The sequence below is a fragment of the Clytia hemisphaerica genome, unplaced genomic scaffold, assembly GCF_902728285.1.
Source record: "Clytia hemisphaerica strain Z4C2 unplaced genomic scaffold, Clytia hemisphaerica genome assembly, whole genome shotgun sequence".
Classification (NCBI taxonomy): domain Eukaryota; kingdom Metazoa; phylum Cnidaria; class Hydrozoa; order Leptothecata; family Clytiidae; genus Clytia; species Clytia hemisphaerica.
Genome location: NW_027104057.1, coordinates 1,448,289 through 1,473,023, shown reverse-complemented (window position 1 = coordinate 1,473,023; position 24,735 = coordinate 1,448,289). Strand labels below are relative to the sequence as shown.

The 24,735-nt window shown below is 34.9% G+C and overlaps 2 protein-coding genes across 2 annotated transcripts in view; both read left to right on the top strand.

The window, feature by feature from the left end:
* The window catches only part of LOC136812304 (deleted in lung and esophageal cancer protein 1-like), a 94,562-nt gene that overhangs the window by 21,097 nt on the left and 48,730 nt on the right, over nt 1-24,735 (top strand). Inside the window, exons 19-23 of the mRNA XM_067068801.1 lie at nt 18,681-18,818; nt 19,613-19,761; nt 20,164-20,317; nt 20,985-21,086; nt 21,980-22,107. Coding sequence (XP_066924902.1) covers nt 18,681-18,818; nt 19,613-19,761; nt 20,164-20,317; nt 20,985-21,086; nt 21,980-22,107 — 671 coding nt within the window. The remainder of the gene's footprint in view (nt 1-18,680; nt 18,819-19,612; nt 19,762-20,163; nt 20,318-20,984; nt 21,087-21,979; nt 22,108-24,735) is intronic.
* LOC136812213 (uncharacterized) lies at nt 8,623-11,147 on the top strand. The gene is made up of 3 exons (XM_067068693.1): nt 8,623-8,658; nt 9,694-9,892; nt 10,718-11,147. Exons 2-3 carry the CDS (start codon nt 9,819-9,821, stop codon nt 11,145-11,147), a joined length of 504 nt encoding a protein of 167 aa, XP_066924794.1. The 5' UTR covers nt 8,623-8,658; nt 9,694-9,818.

Here is a 24,735-nt window from a genome sequence, read left to right as displayed (position 1 = left end):
GTATTAGTTATCGCATGACTTCGAGTGCAATACGAGAAATATTTTACGAGTTCCGAGATTTTCCCGTAATATTTTACGGGAAAATCTCGGAACGAGTAAAATATCGAGTATTGCACGAGAAGTCATGTGATAACTAATTTATTGTCGACTCAAAGAAATTGCCCTGATATAAATTTCTTTTTGTTTTTGTTTTAAAATTTACTTCCGCCTTGCTTCTTTCTTCTGTGTAGTTTCGAATGTTTTGATTCGAAAATCTAATTCGAACGTTAGATTCGAACAATAAAACATTCGATATGTTCCCGCCGAAACTATTCACACAAAAACAAAACAGAGGAGCCTTTTTCGATCATTTTGGATCCAGAAGTTTTGTTTTGAAGAGTTGCAGATTTTTCAGAGATGTATTTGAAAGTTTCTAGATTGATAATTCAAAATGCAGATGGTGTACAGTATTGTTTCGATGGAGAAGAAACCCTTCATCGTTGGATTAATCAGATTGATAACATTCAGTCTTTTTCTATGTTTTTGTTTCGATGCATGGAAAAGAATAGCAGAGGAAAGGAGTTCCATGATGGAAATGTATGCTTGTAATAATGGTTAAAGAACAACATTTTTTCAAGAGCAAAACAATTTGGATACTTTCTTGATTATTGTCAAGCTTTAATTGTTTCGAATTTTAGAAGGCAGGAAGATGTATAAAAATGATTGTTGAGTTTACAATTCAAGGACGTACCTCGTCGAGAAAGAATTGGGAGAGAACTTTTTTAAAAATCACCACTTCCCTTGCTATGTTATGAGAAATCTTATTGGTAAACATTCAAGAATCTCAAGTTTTTTGTATGCATTGATAAAAAACTGTTTGGTTACACACACGGACGAATTTTATACCAAAAGCTGAAAATATTTGGGTGGTCTCAAGTAGTTTTATAATTTTTTAGTTCATCAGATTTGATTTTAGTGTCTTTTATGGAAGAACTCCAAAGTAAAAGTTAATCTGAAAATATTTTTGAATACGTTTTTCCCTTTGACTCCCAAGTTAGTTTCTCCGAAAGTCAGTTCTTTTCGGCTGTTTTGTTTTGATTTTTCTCCCGCCGCTTACCCCAAAAGTCAACGCGGTCATATTTCCATACTAGAGAAATATGAAATATCGCAAATATCTCGATGCTCTCGACCAATCAAAACGCTGATATTTTTTTGGGTCGGCAATAATGGTGCATATCATTAATACTATCTGTAAGTGTGTCCGGTTTTATGATGACATTTTGAAAGAGGATCTATTTGAGGAGGATATTTATAACAATATATTTTCATTTCCTTCTTCAACCCGCCCTCGTTCTCATGTAACACTGGGAACATGGCGTTGTGTTGTCATGGTAACAATTAAATTACATGAGCATAATCTGGGGGAAATAACTCGAACTTCCCTTCATATTAATCTCATTATTTTGAAGTATAAGTTAATAATGTCAATATCGAACATATTATAATATTTTATCGTAAACTTTGATAGCCTAAAGCGTAAAAATCAGTATGTGTCGGTATATGTAATGTAATCATCGGGTTTTCTTTATAGAAGAAGTATCTCCTTGTATTCTGCTTGGTTTCTTTTATAAACAAACATGATTCATCTAAATCTCTCATGAGAAAATGTATAACTGTGAAAGCCAAACTAATTTCCAAGATTTCCTTTTCATCTTTCCTGAATGTTTTTCAATTTCCTTCTTGTTATGAGTGTTTGTAAAGGATACATTTTGTGTTGGAGTGGAAATTCAATGGAAATAAAATAGTGGAAGATCTTTGTCCAGTTCAACATTTTTCGTTTTGCACTTTTTTTATAAGAACAGACTATATAAGAACATAAGGCCTCGATGACCAAAATATTAGGAATAAGTTAAAAAAGCGCCTTTGCGGTCTCTAAAATATTCTATTTCTTAGGAAAATGGACAAAAATACTCACAAAATGGTGAAAGCAGGAACATATGTTTAGAACATTTTTAGGCTTAAAACTCAAAAAGTTAAGAACATCATAAAACTTTTTGGATGTTCTTATAGAAAAAGTGAGTAGGAAAATAACCCTAAATTTTAATTTTCACTTTTTTTATAAGAGTGTGGAAGAATTTGAAACCTTCGTTTCATTAAAGACTTTCTCCACTCACAAAAAATGTTTTTGCCTTCAAAATGCATGCAATAAGATTACTTTACACGCTTTTTTTTATAAGAATACACTTTATAAGAATGTCCATGATGAAATTTTCCAAAAAAAAAAGAGCAATGCTAAGAATATCACCATCATGGAATTTGGCTACTCAAGCTAAGAATGCCATTTTTAGAGCATTTTCTATTATGAATTACAAATTACCCCCAAGTAAGTCTCGCTCCTTTCACAAAAATGCCATTTTACGCTTGAGACGTATGTACTAACTAAATTTTAAATCTTGTCTGAATTAGGATCCTAACCTAAGAATTATGTAAGAATATTTTAGGATGATTTTCCCAAAATAGTTAAGAATATCCACGATGAAATGGATTTACACCATTCTTATTAAAAAAAGCGTGTATGTTCAAAGTCTTATGTTCTTATATAGTTTAATTGAATTAGACGAAATTTCGACATTAGACTACAGGCATCAGAATTTGCTGAACTGAAAAAGGGGATTGATATGCCAGACAAGGCTTGATTTCACAATTTCATTCTCAAGGTTGAAATTATATTTCAAAAATAAGGTTCATAAAATATACACGTTTTTTTTTATAAGAACGTCAAAAATTTTCAAAGCTTTCGGATGTTCTTAGTTTTTTGGATTTGAAGCCTAAAAATGTTCTTAAAATGTTCTTATTTTCAGCATTTTTTGAGCATTTTGATGTAATTTCTTAAGAAAATGCATGTTTTTAAGTCTCCAAAGCCTTAGAATGTTCTTAGAATGTTCTTAAATTTTTGGGCCTCGAAGCCTTATGTTCTTATATAGTTTGTTCTTATAAAAAAAAAAACGTGTATCCGTTTTCCCACTAGAATTTATAGAATAGCAATTTAAAAAACAAAACATTTTCTTTTTATATTAAATCGCAAAGTATACTTCGTGAAGTCAAATTCTTTCAGGGACTGATTAATTTGAAAGTTCCATCCATCAGCAATCTGTGTATGAAAGGCTCCATTCATTTATTTACCAATTTGCAATGTCTCGCGTAATTGCTTTTTAAAGCATATTAAACATTTTTAAATGTCGTTGATGAAAAGGGCTTCAAAATCAATCGAACATGCGTTTAAATACTTTCCCTTTTGAATTAACGTATCAACGAATTGTCTCCAAACTATAATATCGTAACTTTTTGTATACTTTGTCCAAATTTCACAATCCATCATTGTCGTCTTCGAAATTCAAGGCATCCCATCTGACACACAATATTGTTTCAAAGTTCATTTAATGTTCACCACATCTATATAACGTTAGATGAACGTTATGGGCCAGCTTGGATATCACCTAAAAGTTTCATGTCGTCTTTTCAAGGGATTTCAACACCATTTTAATCAATCTTGCCTTTTTCAATATTGTTAGAAATTCTTCTATGAAAGATGCTTGATCCGCATATGAAAGATGCTTGATCCGCATCTTTTTTTTTGCATCCTATCTATTTTGCAATCGTTTATTGTTTAAAGATAATCCGCGAAGACCGACTCAAACTACTTCGCTTTAACGTATTATTATTTGCACAACAACTCTTCCTTGCTTTCTCAATCTCACCGCATGTTTTCTCGGGTGAATCAACTTTAAAGTTTGCGCAAATGATATCTTCATCTATGCGACACTTTATGGAGATAATACCATCGTTTGGATAAGTCATATAGTTCATTTGTAACAGTTTAGGTTTAACATTGATTATCTCCGTAAGGGGAACTTCGATCCTCGCCAAATCATTGGCCTGGTGTACAATTTTCATACTAGTAATACACAACAGTCCTAAGTTACTCCCTGAATCGTAGACGTGTAAACCATGGCTTAAGTTATAGCCTTCGGTTGGTGTGCTGTAGATAACATAGCCTAGTGAATCAGTCTGTTTTGCTACTACGGAATCCAGTCTAGGTCGGCGTCTACGAGGCTTTTCACGATATTGGACTACATCTTCGGCTATTTCTTTTGATTTGCCACATCCCATGTTGATAAAAAAGGTATGAAAACTCTTTGTATTGTCTGTGATGTGTGCAATAAATTCAAAATTCCAGTTAACAAAGTATCCTTTTTGGTTTTGATCTTTGTAAAATATTCTTGAATATATTTTCAAAAAATCGTTAGCCAACGTGCTTTCATCTCAAATATCAATCCACGAATGTACCACAAAATTTGTCGGTTAAGTTATGATTTCTTTTTTGAAGGTTTTCTACTGTAGAAGAAAGACTGGATAATTACATTTAAAATATCGGCAATTAAAGAACAACAAAAGCACAATTAATCAATTAAAACCGAAGCTTTTTCCCACTTTCTATTGTACTGCGATTGCCAGATCTTGATTGACATTTTCATCCATGTCTCAAAAATACCTAGTCAGCTATTACAGGTTGTTTTTTTATAAGAACATCAGAATTTTTTTGAAGCCTTTGAATGTTTTAGAGTTTTAAGCCTAAAATGTTCTTAAGATGTTCTTATTTTCATCATTTTGTGAGTAATTTAGTCCATTTTTCAAGTTTCAGATTCCACTAAGCCACTATGTTCTTGTATAGTTTGTTCTTATGAAAAAAGTGTACTTTAAACAATGTTTCACACGGAATACATCTTTTCATAAATTACGTCACGAAAATCACTTGCCTCGTATTCTAACAATTACCATGGTGATTATGTCCCTTCAGACATTAATAAGTTATTATTTTATAAATACAAAGTAGTTTTAATAAAATCCATTGGGAGTGAATCACCGTGGCAATAATTTCAAAACGAGGCAAGTGATGTTCGTGATGTAATTTATGAAAAGGTCTATTGGTGCTTTATAGACCGGTCTTTAAAATACATACCTTTTTTTATGAGAAAAAGAAATTCATGTAGCTTTCGAGTTAAACTTTGAACCAGTAATTTTATTGCAAACAAATAACTAGTACTGGTCTAAATTTTTAGTTGACAGATAGGAGTCTTGAAATATGAGAACTTAGACCTAAATTACAACAAGACGGTTAATTTAGGTTTAATTTAGTCTGTAGATACACTCATTTGACAGATGGCAAAGATAGCACCATGTTTTGTACACGTTTTTTATATGAACAAAGTATATAAGAACCAAAAGTTTCGATGACCAACATATTAAGAATAAGTTGAGAACATTTTTTAAAACCTTATAGACTCAAAAACAATTAATTTCATAGAAAAATTGCACAAAAATACTCACAAAATGGTAAATTTACGAAGATTTTTAAGAGAGAACATTTTTAGGCCTAGCCCACAGCATTCTTAGTTAGGCCAATTTGACTCAGTTTAGTCGGAAATTATAGTATAGTGGGGGAATAAAACAAGATAAAAATACAAACATCCATCTGTTACCATTTAAACTATATACACTTTTTTATTAGAATATCTTGATTTAGGCTGAGGCGTTCTTGAAATTAATTCACTTGATTATACAGAATGACCTAGGGTTTCTAAAAATTGGCTCTATTGTTCGAATAAATCTCTTGTTATTCAAAAATGGGAAGCATAAATAAGAGTTACTGCAATGAGATAATTCTGAGCAAACTTTGGAAATCTCTTTCATTCCGAGGCCGAAAGATGTGGGTTCAAAATGAACCCAAAATTATTTTTAAAATTGGAAAAGTTGGATGATAATCGATACCTTAGATCTTTAATTTGCTAATGTCGTATATATCAGACATGGGCTATGTAGGAGGGCGAAGCCCTCCTGTAATGCCCATTTTGAGTTAGAAATCGTAGGAATTGGATTGTGCTTTATGGTCAAGCAAAAAAAAAAAAGTGAGTCTTTCTAGCGATATTTTAAGCCAAAAAGTAAAAAAAAATGCAAAAATTTGACAAAAATTCACTTTTTTAAAATTTTGACCGTTTTTGACCATTTTTGGTCAACGAGTGATACAAGAACCTCCGAATTCGGCCCTGCTTTACTTGATTCTGTCTTCCAGCGAATTAGTTTGGAGTTTTACTACAAGGCACTTTTTCATCAGTCAGGCAGGTCCGCGCAGCGATTTTCTTTAAAAAACTTAGAAAAAAATGTCTGTGGCACTTAAAGGGTTAGGGTTAAGTGTGAATGAGCAGAACGTCTTCCAGCAATTTTGCAATTCCACTTTTAGGAGCTAGTTTTTAGTTTTTGATTCTGTACTTGGTGTTTCAAATCATCGTTCAACTTGATATCACAGAATAGCACATTTCTCTATGAAATTTTACATGGACAACTGTTAGTGTTATGTCTATTTGCCAGTCTGGAAATTGCAGCTTGTGCTCCGGACATCTCCGGCGCAGATTTGAGGTTTGAGATCTGCTGTGTACTTTATAATCAAAAAAATCTAATTGCTTAGTAATTGATATGAATATATTATAATGTAGGTACAATTTTTAGTCACATGGTGCCTTTCATTTTATTGAAACGTGATCTTTATTGTTATATAACATAACCACGAAAGAAAAGTCAAAATGAATTTTTTATATTTTTCGTGAATGGTATATCAAAATAAAAATAAAAATAGTATTTTTGTACTGAAACCTAATAATTTATAATTTATAAAAGTATAGACTTTTCTGAGGTCCTTTTCGCTTACAACTTTCCCGAGATGTTGCTATTTTTTAAAGGTTTTCAACCCACATCAAAATTTCTATGTTTATGATTGTGTTATACATAGAGACGAATCAATCCTGAAAATTTGAGCTCAAAAGCTCTTTTCTACACTGTACACGTTTTTTTTTTATAAGAACAAACTATATAAGAACATAAGGCTTCGAGGCCCAAAAATTTAAGGACATTCTAAGAAAATTCTAAGGCTTTGGAGACTTAAAAACATGCATTTTCTTAAGAAATTACATCAAAATGCTCAAAAAATGCTGAAAATAAGAACATTTTAAGAACATTTTTAGGCTTCAAATCGAAAAAACTAAGAACATCCGAAGGCTTCGAAAATTTTTGACGTTCTTATAAAAAAAACGTGTATATGGCTATGTTTATTCATGGTCAAATGTCTACTCTCATAAAAATCGAAACATACAGCCCGGCCTCGTTTTCATTTTATTCTATTGTTTAAAATAAAAGTTTAATTCAAAATATCTCAAAAACCAAAAGAGCTTTTTAGATAACCCTTTTTTTATTTGTTTTGTATTTTTTTTTACAGATTTTTATTTTACCAAAATGAAACACTCAAACATTGTAACAAAAAAATCGAAAACATCTCGGGAAAGGTGTAATTTCAAATATATTATTTATTAGATTATCAGTATATTAGTTTTCAATGAACAATAAAGGCTATTAACCCCAAACCGCAACCCTCCAATCTATGTTATTATCACTACTAATGTGATGTAAATTCAGATGTAAATTAAGTTAGAGATATGAGTTATGGATAAAATAAAGAAGTAAAACATAAAAGTATATCAATATTTCAAAAAATTTTCCTTTTCATATCAAAAGACACACGCGGATAAAGGAAAATTTAATTCCTAACTACTAAACCAAAAGGGATATATTATAATGGTTTTCAACCCTCTCCTGGTTATTTTAATGATCAGTTTAACGCATGCTCAATTTTTCACCACAAGTGAAAAGAAAGGGATCAAATGCCCATCATTGAAGAATATTGAGACGGATCAAATTACAGAATGTATTTTATTTTGTCGCGGCATGGAAAACACGACTTCGTTTTATGATCATCTGAACAAAAATTGTCAATGCGTTGCAAAGAGTTGTCTCACCACACAGGAGAAAAGTGAAGGAGAGAATGCAACCGCTTCCGTCGAATATATGTACCAGGTACGTGAAAGTATTTCTTAGCGACTGTACACGTTTTTTTCTATATAAGGAACACGTTTATAAGGAACCTCAGGCTGAAAATGGTCTGAGAAATATAGAATTGTTAAGGAACTGCTCAGGCTGAGAATAAAAAATCAAGTTAAGAAACAGCAAGAGTTCAATTTGAGCCTGGACACATTTACAACAACCTAAATAAAAGATGGAAAATATTGCTGAAACGCCTTTTAATATGTCAAAAAGACAAAAAATGCTGATAAAGAAGCTACACACTTAGCAAATCCAAACTTAACAGCTAAGTAACCAAGGCACTCGATAAGGAACTTTGAAGCTGAAACTCTCTGGCAAAATAAGGAACTCCAGGCTCGAAGCCAAGTTAAGGCTCCTTATAAAAAAAACGTGTAGTGCAGTGGTAGAGCATCCAGCTACGGTTCGCAAGGTTGTGGGTTCAACCCCCAGCCGGGTCTTACCAAAGATTCTTAAATTGATACTTGATGCATCTCTGGTTGAGCAATTAAGTGACGCCCTCTCCTACCTTCGGGTAGATAGCTATCGAAAAAGGAGCCTTCGGTCGTCTCCGACTGGGGTCGCAGACATACTTTTCTTATTTCTTAAAACATTTTCAAAACGATTTTTGATTTTAAATAGATCAGTTATCATAATTTATTCCAATTTTTTTTATCTTCCAGGGAGAAAAATTGGGCTACTTTTCGTCAGAAGGTATGAATTTGCTTTTAAATCAGACTGCTTTCCCAGTGTATTTGTGCCTTTTTGATTAAGTTGACGGTGCCAGATAGTACGCCCCTTAACCCTTAGCTGCGCGGTTGAATAGGAATGGTAACAAATTGGAATAGGAATGGTTTTCAGCGCACGGCATTGTTAGACCGTCTCTAAAACAAAATAAGCCAAAACTTCAAGTCAATATGAAAGACATTTCTCTGGACTTTGCGGTTGATGAAAAATATTCTTAGCTTTCGAAATGCTCAACCCAATTGACCTTTCTTTGTCACTTCAATACAAGAGGGCTCCCACACTTTTGTTTTTGTCACCAGTCTCCTCACAAGCTGACTTACTCTGTACCAGAGTGTATCTCAAGTTTATCGCTTCGTAGTACACTCTGTGCGCATTTTCTGTTTGATAAAAACACTCTCACAAACACTCTATCGCAGCAATCGGTTTGAAAACTCTCAAATGAGAAAAGACAATGACAACAGACCCTCTACGGCAATGAATTTTGAAATTAGCCGTAGATACTCTCTCTGTACAGACAAAAGCTTACTGCGCTGCTAAGGGTTGATAGGTGTATGAAAATCACGGCATACGTAATTTCAAACGATAGACAATAATTGAGTCTGATGAAAGTTGCTTTCCGCTTTCTACGTTAACGGGTGGGACTTTCAGTCCAATCCCAAGCAAGAAAGTAACACCCTAAAATCCATATTACGGACATGGACAATCTCATCAAAAATCATAGTCATTATAAAAAACCCCGGTCTGGCAATGTATTGTTTTAGCTTTTTGTTCAATTTTCTTTTGTTACAAACAAAAGACAAGTTGCGATTTGCATACTTTTCGATCACGTTACCAAAATCTCCTCTTGAGATTGGTCTATTTTCTAATCACATGATAAAAAAGTTTGCAAAATAAATCGATTTTGGTACGTCTTTTTACAATACAAAGAGACAAAAGCCTTCCAGACCAGTGTTTTTATAATGACTATGCAAAAATTAAGCTCTCAAAATATTCTCACTATAGAAGATGCGTTTATCAACTTTCGGTTCGACAATGGAGCCACCATAAACACTGGTACTGGGAAGAATGAGATTGGAATCACACATACCACAACAGGAGATTTGGTGCCCAATTTCAGTGGTGGATTTATGACCACTAGATATTCAAATGAAAACACATATGGTCCGAAGTTTACTGGCTGGGAAAAAGTTTCTTGTTTGAGGTAGGATATATATTTTAAGTGCTTTTCTGTAGATTAATCCTTTAAATGCTAACAATCTATAACTTCAACAAATTTTCAAATATTTTCTGAATTCAAATGCGCGAACATATCCCAATTAAGAAAAAATGCCAACATAGACTTAGTTGACGCTCTCTAATTCGATCTTCAAGGGGAATTGGATTTTCATCGAATAAGGGAGCTTATCGAATAAGAGAGCATCGTTTATGAGAGTTTCTTGTTGACGGGGACTTTAATTTTCATCGAATAAGGGAGCCTATCGAATAGTAGAACGTCAAATTAGAGTGCGTTAAATGTAGTTTTCTTATTCGGGTGGGGTACAAAAACAGGTTGGCATAGGTCGCGGTCGCCTGCTGGTTAAGGACCGAAAAAAATCAGTTGGTCTTATAACTGTGCCAGTGGTACTTCATGGGTTTAACGGGGAAAAAAGCAAAAATATTCGAAAAATTGAGCTCAAAATAAATCTCTCTGACCACTGAGCTTTATATAAACCTTGGGCCAGTTTCTCAATCCTGGTCAACCAAAATCTTAGATCAGAATAACTTTGAAAGGGGTACCCTAATGGTAGCACTACTCTTTGTTGGTGTTGTCTAAAGTGTGGCTTCGAATCAATCGATGTACCCTCATTTAGCGGGAACACATCAACAAAAACTAATCAAAGATTGAGGATATTAACTTAGTCTAAGGTTTGCATATTGATCTTCGCACTTAAAGTTTTAATGCCGATGCCTTCCTTTAAACCCTAACTGTAATGTCAATGTCACTTCTATGTCTTTATTTTAACCCTATTTAACCCTTACTTCACAGGGAGGATATGTTTGGGGATCAATGTAAAAGCAATGGCATCACATTCGCACTGCGTGTCCGTGCTTCAAACACGACAAGCACGAGAAAAGACGTGATCTTCATCACGCCTCACGCTGGAACTGATATCGGCTACCGTGTTGTTTACACAACAAACGGGGATATTGTTTTGGGGATTTGGGCAAACACTTTTCATATGGCATGTCAGGTTCCTATGGCAACCAAAGAGATTTACAAATGGCATCATTACGTCATCGCGATACGCATTCAACCCTTTTTGAAAATGTTATGTTATGACAATGGATTGGTGATCGGTGAAAATGAAGATTCAAGGCCTGTGCCTGGTGGAGGTGAGTCACCAGATCATGGTGTTGCAACACCAGAAAACACATTTTGTGTGTTGGACACGTCCAACTGCAGAACTATTTGCTAACACTTGTAGTAAACTATTTTAAAGTTCAAAGAACTTTTAACCTGAAAATGTACCTAATATTCCACGGCATTTCAGATTTCCTATTGTTTAAGATTGAAGTTTAGATAGGTTGTTATATCGATATAAAAACAGCTTTTATTTATTGGACCTACCCCGGTGGGGTAGAGGTCCTATAAATTAACCGATGTCCGTCTGTTCGTCCGTTCGTCCGTCCGTCTGTTACCAGCTTTTCTCAGGATTGGCTCATTAGTTTTTTTTGATTTTTGGCACAATGATGCAAAATGGTAATGCCCAAAATGTGACGGAGCCCGATTTTCGAAAAAAATTTATTTCCGGCCGAAAATGCCGGAAATATGCCGGAAAAACCGGTTTTTTGGCATTTTCTCAAGATTTCATCATTAGTTTTTTCTGATTTTTTGCACAAAGATGCGTATTAGCAATGCCCAAAACTTGGCCGAGTCCGATTTTTGAGAAAAATTTTTTTCCGGTCGAAAATGCCGGAAATATGCCGGAAATCGCCATTTTTGCAGATTTTCATCGGACTTTTTCCTTTTATTTCGTTGTTTTTTCACACACAAACATTATTGATAGCAATGCCCACCATGAAGCATGGTTCAATCGTCAATAGAACTGAGTTTTGAAGCCGGAACTTTCTAAAAATCGCCGGTGCAGCCCATTTTCGCCAGAAAAACGGTATTTCTTGATTTTCTCGAGCTGTACTTTATATTTTTTTATGAAATTTTGCACACTAATGCACGTCTGTTCGTCCGTTCGTCCGTCCGTCTGTTACCAGCTTTTCTCAGGATTGGCTCATTAGTTTTTTTTGATTTTTGGCACAATGATGCAAAATGGTAATGCCCAAAATGTGACGGAGCCCGATTTTCGAAAAAAATTTATTTCCGGCCGAAAATGCCGGAAATATGCCGGAAAAACCGGTTTTTTGGCATTTTCTCAAGATTTCATCATTAGTTTTTTCTGATTTTTTGCACAAAGATGCGTATTAGCAATGCCCAAAACTTGGCCGAGTCCGATTTTTGAGAAAAATTTTTTTCCGGTCGAAAATGCCGGAAATATGCCGGAAATCGCCATTTTTGCAGATTTTCATCGGACTTTTTCCTTTTATTTCGTTGTTTTTTCACACACAAACATTATTGATAGCAATGCCCACCATGAAGCATGGTTCAATCGTCAATAGAACTGAGTTTTGAAGCCGGAACTTTCTAAAAATCGCCGGTGCAGCCCATTTTCGCCAGAAAAACGGTATTTCTTGATTTTCTCGAGCTGTACTTTATATTTTTTTATGAAATTTTGCACACTAATGCAAAATGATAATACCTAAAATGTGACGGAGCCTGATTTTGGAAAAAAAAATTTTCCGGCCGAAAATGCCGGAAATATGCCGGAAAAACAGGTTTTTTGGCATTTTCTCAAGATTTCATCATTAGTTATTTCTGATTTTTTGCTCAAAGATGCGTATTGACAATGCCCAAAACATGGCCCAGTCTGATTTTTGAGAAAAAAATTTTTCCGGCCGAAAATACCGGAAATATGCCGGAAAAACTGTTTATTTGGCATTTTCTTGAGATCTTATCATTAGTTTTTTCTGATTTTTTGCTCAAAGATGCCTAATAACCACAGATATCTAAGCCCGAAGGGCTAGATTTGCAACTTTAAGCTTTCTCCAGCAAAAAAAAGTGAAGCAAAAATTTGACTTTTTAAATTTCGTGCCGATGGATAGGATCTAGCATTTTAATTGTTTTCCGAGCGCGAGATCAAAAAACGTAGGCGACAAACGCTATTTCACATCTCTCAAACCGGTGAAATTGCATATTTTAGTCACGTGACTCTGGTAGGAAATCCTTCCAAAGATGAGCTTCACTTTTTGATAAAAGCCGCAAATCTAGCCCTTCGGGCTTTACAGATATCTGTGCTAATAACAATGCCCAAAACATGGCCGAGTCCTATTTTTGAGAAAAAGATTTTTCCGGCCGAAAATGCCGGAAATATGCCGGAAATCGCCGTTTTTGCAGATTTGAATTGGGCTTTTTCCATACATTCCTTTGTTTTTTCACTTAAAAAAATTATTGATAACAATGCCACCATCAAGCATGATTCAATTGTCAATAAAACTTTTGCAATTTTGCAACCAGAACTTTCTATTTCTTTTTTTCCCTAAACCCCTCCCCCCCCCATCAACAATCAATGATGACATTTAATGCATTTTCGCTAAGCGCTATATTTTCTTAATGATTGCTTTTCTCCTTATTGCTATCTAAGTTTCATCATCAGGTAGGTCCATTCAGCATGTTGCTTGTTTTTAGATAAAGTTGTGAAGATTTTAATTGGTTGGCGTTTTTCTTCAACGTCCGTATATCCAAAATATGCAACGCTACGTGGAGAGAAATGAAGTCAAACGAATTTATCAGATGACAAAAGTAAATACAGTGGAATCTCCATAGTTCTATAACTCGAATGTTTTTTGAACTCGAACTTAAGTCTACATAACTCGTACCTCTACAACTCGGATCTCCATAATTCGAAATTTCAATCATTCAGTCACAGACTATAAAATGTCGACTTTGTAAATAGGGACATAATTTACGTCTTAAATAAAGATACGCACACAGACTGTCACATACATAAAGTAAACGTAGTTGTCTTTGTTAAACGCGTTTTGTAGTTAAAAATCAACTTTACTTTTCCTCTCATGTCATCTCTCTCACCAAGATATTTTGGATATCATCTTGGATATATTTCAGTCAGATTTTTGAAAGTTCTGAAAATCAAACAATGTGACGTATCTTCTACTCTCGGGTACATAATAGCCAGGGGGAGGCTAATTAATTTTTCGAAAATTTTCCATCCAGGACATCCTTATTCCAACCCCCCCGCTTATTGATTTTTGAGATTTTTCCAAACCCCCCCCCCCCGCTTATTCCAAACCCCCGGCTATTAGGTACCCGAGAGTATATTTCTATATCAAAGAGCAAAGATTTAGGCCTTTGGAAATGTTTTCTGATAATTTTCTTGCCCCCCCCCCACTCAAAATGATAGTTTGCGGTGGTTATACCTCTGTCAATGAAAGTCTGTCACTGATCCTGCCCTCCTCATCAGATTTATACACTAGACAATCCAAACAGTAACCGTTAAACAGTGTTTAAACTTCTTCCGTCTTAGAAGGATTTCAGTCCGTAGTGAAGTAAATAAAGATTTATTTCCGTTTAAAATTCTGTATAATTCACCGAAATTTCAAATTATGTGCTAAATTGCTATGTAAAAAGCCTTATTAACCAATGATTAAAGTAACCACAAATCAATTTCACCTTCTCCCTTACCACGAGCGACAAACACTTCCACGTACTAATCCCATACAAGTATTTTATTTTGTCAATCTCTTATACATCTATTAGTAAATCATGCTATTAGAACATCAAGTAATCTGGTGAAATGAAGATAAATTTGATTAGTTCTACAGACATTAGCTAACAGCTTGAAGATCATAATTTGTAAGAATATTTCACAACTTTAGTAAATAGAATGTGGAACTTTGTTTTTGGTTATGACGAGAAAAAGACTATTATGGCTAGAAGTGAAACCTACTGGTTTCCTGCCTAGCTTAGTACATGTAATCCTTATTTCCAAGTATGAGCGAGTCGAGCACTTGCTAACATTTTTGAGATCCCCATCTCCGTTGTCCAGAAAAATTGATGTTTTCTTATAAGAATCGTTCTTGATTGACTGACAGTGCTGTCAAATGAATGTATCATTGTAACTTTGCATGACTGAACACTTACTTTAAATTAATCACAAAATACATCATAAATAGATTGCTCAGAAACAATTTTAACTATTTGCTTTTGAAATTTTTGTAACCTATCTTTGATTGTCTTTTTTAGCTTTAAACACGCTATGTTTATCGGGCGCAATAATCTTAGAATCTCTCCTCCTATGTCAAGCTCATTTCGCTTTTTTGATTCAATTGTAATTCGATTGTAATAGACCTTTTCATAAATTACGTTAGGAACATCACTTGCCTCGTATTCAAACAATCTCCTTGGTGATCATATCCCTTGAGACATTAAATTATTCTTTTATGACTAGAAAGTAGTTGTAATAAAATCCGCTGGGAGTTAATCACCATGGCAATAATTTCAAAACGAGGCAAGTAATGTTCGTGACTTAATTTATGAAAAGGTCTATTCGATTCGTCTTTGACAATTAAAAACAAATCTACCAAGAGATATTAGACTCGTCAACTTGACCTTCAACCACTGAAGCGCGCGTTTTGAAACAGAATCCGGATTGACATTAACTTTCACTGTCAAGCTACTAAGAACTACTCATTTCAATCCATTAGCTGGGACCTTTCAGAATCACCTCCATCTGATATTCTGTTTGCGGATTCTGATATTCCGGTCGCGGAGGGAGCGGGCCGATACATTTTTTCGACCGTAGTCGCGTGGTCAGGCGCGTGCCACTTTTATCCCACTAAACTCGATCCAATCCTTTTTTCTATTGTCTATAGGTGCGAAAAAAGGACTGGGACCGTTTTAGTGGAAAAAAATCAGACAAAGAAATGCCCGCGCGGCAATTGGCGGCTACGGTCGAAAAGATTTACTTCCTTTCGGAGAGGGATGATAGTCGCTTTGTGCTGCATCCCCAGTCGGGTTTAACTACCCTTGCGCGTAAACCTAAAAATATTTTGGTCCTGCCAATCCCCGAAAACGAGGGCTGGGGTCCAGGCCTTACGCTAAAAAATCCTTGACGCAAAAATTTCGTAATCTTAGTCTTCAAGATGTTGATAATTCTCCCGACCTTCAGAGCTTTAATGTGTCGGATGAAAATTTCTGCATCTGGGTGTCAAATAAGAATCACAATATTACAATCTTGTTCAAGCATGTTTCACTCCCAAGTTTCTCCTGACATTTCTTTTCTTTTCCACTTTTTCTAACTTAATAGCTAACTTAACAGCTTTCTAATACAAACAATGCTAGATTTTGTGTCAATGAATTCTAATCAAAATCAGGTTATCTTCATTTAGTACTTTAATTTTAATCTTTTGATTGGTTCATTTTAAAAACAAAGTTCATTACACAGAGGATTTTCATGTCTGTGTTAATCATGTAATACAAATGGATTTAACTTTGAAAACTGAATGCAAATGTTTTAATTAGGGGAAAACGAAGTTGTGCTAATGTTAAATCACCCATTAGCAATTTTATAAGAAAAATGAGGCTCACATTCGTCAAAAAATAAGAACAATGAGTCTGGGAATACGTAATTTCAAGCAATTCAAGGATCAAAGTAATAAAATAGGGTAAATAAAACCTTAAATAACCTAAAATGTCCCTAAAATAAGTGTTTTCATTTCTTTTATAAAATGTATCAAAAATTCTAAGCTCGCCCGATGAAATAAGACTTTTTAGTAGAACTCAAGTTTGCTCTGAACATTCTAATCATCAGTACTGTATTGAAGATCCTAGCCTTTTAATATACGAAAATTAAATAAAACTTCGTCCACGACACAAGTTTATATTCCATTTCGTTATCCGTTCAATTTTGTTTTGAAAAGATAGAAAATGAAAAGTTCTTTATAAGCACACACAATTTCAGACTCAATTTGTAGACATAAATTCGCTGGAGAATTTTGGAGGAAAGTACCAATCAATAGAGTTCACCTTAAAGAAAAAAATGATCGAAAAATCTTATTATTTGACGAGGGATTGCCAAGTTTACAGGCCTTTTTTTTTGTCCAAATATCTTCTTACACTGATGTCAGAAACAATGAAACTCGTCTCAACTAATTTTTAAAGCTTCAATGAGCCAATAAGATTTCACCAATGGATAAAAGAGCTCATTAAAAATGCACGATATATGAGATTATGAGCATACATACATCGTAACTTTTTAATCGTAGGGCGAGCTTTGTTACAATAGCATACTTCTCCTGTTTCTTTATACCTCCATGACCTTAATCAAGTCTCTTTCAGAAATCTTGATTGAGGCATATCTTAGGTTCCATTACTAATTATACAAATGTCTCCACTCAAAGATAACTCCAACATCATCTACTAGTCATTTCCAATCCACTCTACTTTTCATCTCAGACTTTGAATCATTTATAAAGCTTCTTTTGCGGTTATCTGGATCCAATCTAAGAACATCGAAGTATAACAGACAGAATAAGACTCGACGTCAAACGTAAAGTAAAGCAGTAAATACCTTAAATCTTTTTGAAACGCCTCCAAAAATCTTTGACGTATTTGGTATTTGTAACAGTTCCTATTCTTTTGATTTGTTATCAGAAAGTTGATAGTTATCTCACAGCCTTATTTTGTTATAGAATTCTGATAGCAAGAAGCTATATTTATATGGTGTTGCTCTACGTCAAAATGGCGGATCTTAGGGGACTAAGAATTAATAGTGGAGAGTGTTTGTTTTAGCCATACTATTTTCTTTTTTTCTTTTTTTTTTCTTTATAATTTGAGAAACTACATTACACTTACGAACACATACTACTCACAAAACGAACACAGAAAAATAGAAATCTCCTCCCCCGCAAGGCACTAAGTGATATCGCCAGGGATACTAAGCTATAAAATAAAATAAAAACTTAAAGGAAAAACCACCACTAAAAGGAGAAAAAAATAAATATTAGAGCTATGTAAGAAGATAATACAACGATCCGTCATTAATTTTGAAGCCCCCTGAAGCCACTTTAACTGGAGTCACGATTCATACCGTGAATACCTAGACCTATATATGACAATTTCCTTTATCTACAAAAATGATCAATTTTATTCCTCCTACAGAACTAAAATTAGAGAAGTTTTAACGTCAAAGACTTTTAAGCCATCCTTCTTTTACTAAATACTTGAAATTCCTTGGAAATTTCGATTTTCTTTTGAGCGATCTACTTGGTTTTTTCTTGTCTTTATCAACATCTCAATGATCGCCATCAAGCACCACTGACATCCTCTGAGATCACGTGATTTCTTTTTGTTACTTTTTAAACCAATATTTGTCCAGAAAATTTTCCGTTAGACACCCTCCGAAATTATTTCAAATTAATTTTTTTGGTTTTGTTTTAAAATCTGACCGACTTAAATTTCTTCATAACGGGTGTTTGAAAAAAAAAATTGGCCTCTACTTGAGGCTTAAGGTTTTTAATTTTTCCATAGGCGATCAGTGACCTAATTGGAATGTTTCCTGAATGTTCCATCCAGTATAACTTAAAGATTTTTATAGAACGGACGGTCAATTGACGGTACTTGCTTACCTAAAGGGAACTAATTTTTGCGGGAACTAATTTTCGTGGGAACTAATTTTCGCTTTCCAGAACCCGCAAAATTAAATTTTGGCCACTTTTACATAAAATAATTTGAAAAATCCCAAGGAAAATGGGGCAAAAGTGCGAAAATTAGTTCCCGCGAAATGTAATTTTTCGAATTTTTCTCAACCACGAAAATTACTTCTCACAAAAATTAGTTCCCTTAAGGTACTCACAGTTTCACAAATTTACTATTTTTTCAGGGTGCAGACATTCAAATCGAAGGGAACGACACGAACTTCGGTTTGATTCGATTAGGAGATTGTGTAGAAAGAGAAGTAACGCTGGTCAATACAAGCCCTATTGAAGCTCGTTGGAAAATGTCGTATACTTCCTATCAGGTATCAAGATTTATATTTTTCAAGGAGTGATAACTAATATCGGGGGGGGAGGAGAGTCAAGGTAAACGACCTACCGTGTGGCCCTTAAGGGTCCTGTTTCTAAGCTTCTCAACCAAAGTGCACTGTAAGAGTTGAAATTATCAAAGATGAGAAAAAGGGCACTCTAAGGGTGGAAAATCGGACCTCATTTTGCCTTAAAATGTTCAAAAAATGTTCAAAAATGACTGATTTGTTTAAGCCGGTCACGGCCACAATCCATGGATCCTGGTTTGAATCCCCGCTTCCTCCAAAGGTCCGTACAGCTCATAGATAGCTGATCTGGCTCGTCCTGGACACCGCGTGAAAATAATCAAAAGACCGTTTTATAGTTCTAGATTATTTATCTGTCCATTTAAAACAACGACTTTTATCTATCCATCTATCTAAATGGTACCTTTGCATAAAGTTCCTAGAAAGCACAGCACAGACTGATTAGTACACATTGAAAAATTAGTTGATCAAAATTCAATCAATGAATGCTTTAGCTCAAATATTCGATCTAAATCAAGCTTTTGGTCAATGAGCTGATGACAGCAAAATGTATCATTTTGACATTCCTTGAATTTCAAATTGTATAATTTGGCATTAAAAAGACACTTAAATATTATCTCCCGATAATGCCATCCGCGAAATTAAATCTCCTACGAAATCTTGAAATTTCGCGGATGAACTCGACTGCGAAATTCAATCCCTGCGAAAATTTATCCCATTAAAGTAGCATATTTGAAAACTCTTATATTGTTTTATTGTATTAGGACCCAGATTCAGAATACCTACAAATCACACCAAATGAGGGCGTTTTGGGCGCAAATAGTGAAGAAACAATCAACTTGAGATTCTGTCCGAAAGAAGAAGTGACTTTTACCGGACACTTAACTTGTGACGTTGCGGACAGTAAACCATGGTAAGTGAAGCTTTGGATATCAGAATAATTTTCTGAAAATCGCTTTATAACATTCCCAGAAACCTTTCTGTCAACTCTCAACACGGTCGATACCGTTGCATATCTCAATTCAAACTTTAATTGTTCCTTATTATGATAAATTTTGGTAGGGTAAATGAATAGAACAAAAATCTTTGTAGAAATGATTTTACTTTAGTTTTCAAATTAATGGCATACGTATTACCTATGTATTCTAGAACCTTTTTGAAGCCAAATACATTCTTTTCTTTTTATGTGAATAAGTAAAATTTTGCTGAGACTTTGCTGTCCTTATTTTTTTGGATAAGCCTCAAATTGTTCTTAGCCATCTTATAAAATTGTTCTAATAAAAGAAAAGAGTGTAATCACATTCGAATTTTTTAGTTACCAATCAATATTTGGTGAAGCTCAACGAGCCAACGTTTATGCGGAATCATCTCACGTCAACATTGATACATCATTCATCGATTGTCCGCTGGCGGTTGAAGTCACTTTGTGCAATGCTGGTCTGCTTCCTGCCACCTGCCGCTTCAAACCTGTAACTTCTTATTCTGTTTTAAACGCTTCTTTTTCCCACTGGAACCTTTTTTGTTTTCGCAGATTCCCAGATAGTCGGCGAGTGACTTGGTTGACCCTGCTAAGTCGTAGTTTTTATTCTATATTCACAATTTGTAGTAAAGGGACTGAAACAAAGACATAGAAGTGGATAAGCTCAGTTTGAAATTTTGCAAAGCCAACGCTTTTTGGCGCTATTGACCCTTTTCTTCTAGGTCAGCAGAATTTCAGCTATTAGTTTTGACTAATCCATTTAATTCTTCTCCGAAAGTATGCAAGGCAGAGATAAGACTGATAATTCAAGTCTGTTGTAAAAAAATATTGTTTGCAGTGAAAATCGTTGACACGTTGCTCAAAAAATTGTAAAGACTGCCAATAGACCTTTTCATTAATTACGTTACGAAAATTACTTGCTTCGTTTTGAAATTATTGTCATGGTGATTAACTCACAGCGGATTTTATTACTATTCATAAAATAATCATTCCATGTCTCATGGGACATAATCACCATGGTAATTTTTTGAATACGAGGCAAGTGATGTTCGTGACGTAATTTATGAAAAAGTCTATTCTTTGAAACAGGCTTCATGAGAAACAAATATGGAAAATGTTTTATAGCTGTTAATTTTCATTACTTTAATATTTTTCAGTGTTCTTCAGAAAATGTGGAAATTGCTTACGAAGTCGAAGAGTTTACTTTAGAAGCTCATCAAAAGTTGACCACCAAATTATTCTTAACCTACAGAAAAATGGTGAGTCCTTAAGATAATTTCCCTTACCATAAGGCTGATAACCTACAATCATATTTGAGAAAAAGGGAAATCCCATGAAATCTTATAGCCACAAACGATTTGGAAGCGCTCTAACTTAGGTTGGAAGGATAGATTTTTAACAATTCGATTATTTGAGTTTTAACGTTAGAGTTAAGACTTGGGACCTTAGGATCTGAGGATCTGAAAGTTCAAGAAAGGTCCAATAAGGCTCAGAATAAGTCTATGAATCCCTCCCAAAATGAAATGTTCGATTACATTTAACAAATAGCCCAAAAGCAACTTTCTTTCCCGAACTTTCAATTTCTAAAAACGAGGAAATAACCAAAATTCTCAATATATGCTCTAAATCTATAGAACGCCATGATTCTGACCCAAATTGTATACTGATCTTTTAAACCCCCCCCCCCCCCCCCCCCTCCTCAAACTGGTCTGCATTGAAATATAGCGTGTGCGTTGACTGTGTGCGGAAAATATGCTGCTTAGAAATCTTTGTCTTTCCCATCTAGTGATTATTCATATAATGTGAAATTCTCAGTTAAAGTCGTTGTCTACCTTCTCGCTGATTGGCTACTTCAGAAAAAAAAAATAGAAGAGACGTACAATTGCGCACAAAGTTGAATTTTTTCAACTTTCAAAAAAGCTCACGCCGTTCATTGCGACAAGCCTTGAAGGCTTAATTTATTTAATATATGCAATAATCGGGCCGTGTGCGTTGCGTGGCGACCAAAAAAAAGCTAAGTGGACAACGACCTTTATGGGTTTTTGTTTTATGAAATATAGACATAAATTATACCTTAGTCTTACTTATGTCTACTTATCAAAGTACAAATGAAATTCTCCCTCTCTACAAACGTCTATATTTTATTCTTCAGGGAGAATTGGATACATACATAGCATGTCTTGTTGAAGATATGTTGGATCCAGTAGTCTTTGAACTATCCACTGATGTTCAAGGCTTAATCGTTGATGTTACAGTACCTAACCTCAAAGACATCGAAAAGTAAGTTCCCCTTGTTTTGTTTTTCCGTGTCGAAAATTCTGAAAGTTAACTGGATTTACTTTCATTTGTACGTGTTTTGTTTTTGCCTTAATTTTGATTTTTGTTACTTTATCCAATGGAAATAACATTGCCCTTGTCAAAAGTATGGAAAGTAGCTAAAGATGTCATGGGTCCTATTTTGTTCCGGTGAACATCGAAACATACCGGTGTAGCGGATTATTTTAACTCCCTGTAAATGCTGACCCCCCCCCCCCCCCAGTTAAAATAAACTAGGAAATAATGACTCCCCTAGAGTAGGAATTTCCTAGGAAATATTGACTCCCTTAGTAAATAATGACTCCCCGTAAAAAAAGCCGAGGGAGTCAAGATAAACTAGTTTATCATGACCCCCCCCCCCCCAAAGAACTGAAGTCATTGAAGTGCTGTTCGATCGAATGTTTCGAATTTAGGCTTTTCAAGGTCAAGAAATTGGGTTTCGCTGTTTTTACAACCCTTAGGGGGACTGAAATTAAATTTGGTGATTTTTACGACCCTTAGCAGGATTTTGAAGGTCTAAAAAAGGCACCCTTAAGGGCGGCACATACCCGTACCCTTCACTTGCCTAAGTACACCACACCCCCCCCCCCGGGCGTTGACCGAACTGTAGTTGGCTGTTTGCAAAAATCTGTGGCAGGGTGTCTTCTCAATACATATAATAATAATAACATATGTTTTAAGTGGCACGCTCCGAAAAATTCAAAAGCTTTAGGCGGCTGGAGAATTGTTTCCACGAAGGGCCACTGTGATATAACATCAAATGAAAGTAAATGAGGACTATTTTGACGTGCGTTGTCAATTCAGTCAATTCAATTGTCCAAAAGTACAACAAACCCCACCTCATTAGATAAATCTAGGTAAGCAGGCAAAAGTTTCCTAATGAAGAAAATTGGCACCCTCCAGGCAAGAAAAATGATAACCACCACACCTGCACAACAGAGTTTTTATCTCAGATACATTTTGAAACAGAAATCACCTAGTAATGGGATCATTTATTGATTCTAGTGGAGATGAAGTTCTCAAAAGCAAAAGCAGAAAAAGCTTGTTAAAAGCATTCTAAGTCAAAAAAAGGCGAATTTCCAGGACTCCACCTTAAGGTGGATAATAGATAATAGATAATAGAGGGGAGTCATTTTAAACCAAAGGGGGTCAAGATTTCCTAGGAAATAGCAACTCTAGGGAGTCTTCATTTACTAGTTTATTTTGAGGTGGGGAGTCACTATTTACTAGTTTATTATGACTGGGGAGTCATTATTTAGGGGAGTCAAATTTTTGTGTGACACCGGCAAACAGTGCGCAAGATGAATCATTTGAACATATTCAAGATTAAGTATCATTTGTTGGTACAAGAACATATCCAAGGAAAGCAATACATTAAATTTATCTTTTTACCTTTTGGTAAATTGAGAAAAGAGTATACATCCCTCAAACTTTTACGGTTTTTCCGGGGACTAGTAATTAATTTACAATGAAACTGTTTAGGCCTCGTCTAAAACACAAGTAACTACCCGCCAAAACTCTTTTCCATATTATGAGAGACATCTCTCTGAGTCTCTTTGGAGTGGAGTGAAAACTGTTTTCAGCATTCGATTATTTCAACTAAATTGACGATACTTCATCTGTTCAATGTAAGGGTATCTCACATTTTTTCACAAAAGAACTCCTACACTCCCCCTCGTACGTTTTATCGTAGCCTCTCTATCCCAACACGCGATTTGTTTGTCACTCTGTAGAACGTAACCTTTATTAGTCACGGCTTTTTAGTAGTAACGTCTATTCCACTTTGCGACTTTTTCGAATGAAATTTCCCAGTCTTTGGTTAGAAACTCGCCATGTAGAACGGTGTCGAGGAAAAGCCGTGGTCGCGTTTTCCATCGTCGAAAAGACTTTTCCATTCTTCGCCACGGCATGATGTCAAAACTGGGGTACAACAGAACACTTACTAAAGATCAATTATGTGTTTTTAGTAAACATAATCTTTTAGTGAGTTAAACCATAGTATTTGTTTTACCCTCGAAATTGTTAAATCTTATTGGTTGAAAAAGATGTCACATGACTTTCCGTGGCAAAGAATGTATTTTTGTTACCAGTCTCCTCAAAACCTGACTGCGCCACTAAGGTGTATTGAGAAAGAACTATAACTCCATTTGTATCTGAATAAACCAGCTGTGCTGGAAGGTCAACCCGAAATGCTAGTGATACGTGTTTTCTCAAGATAGGGAATACCGGTAGAGAAATGGCATGTGTTGTTTTGCTCTTAAATGATCTTTTACACCTTGAAACTTACCCATACTAGAAAGTCACTGAAATTGCGAAAAGTTAGTCCGGAATTTTGCTGAACTTATCATCTATTAACATCTGGTAATATCATAAAAAGTCTCGGAGTATCAAATCGACGCTGTTTTATCAGTTGTGGTGAAATATAAACAAACCAAAATAGACTCTGTTGTGAAGCAATACGAAACTTTGCAAGAAAAGGAATATGAATGATTTTGTCATATTTTAGCTCTTATATGATTTCCTATGCCCTTCAAAGATAGATGGCGATCAAACAGTAGCACTTTAATCTAAAAACAGTTTTGTTAAGCTCAG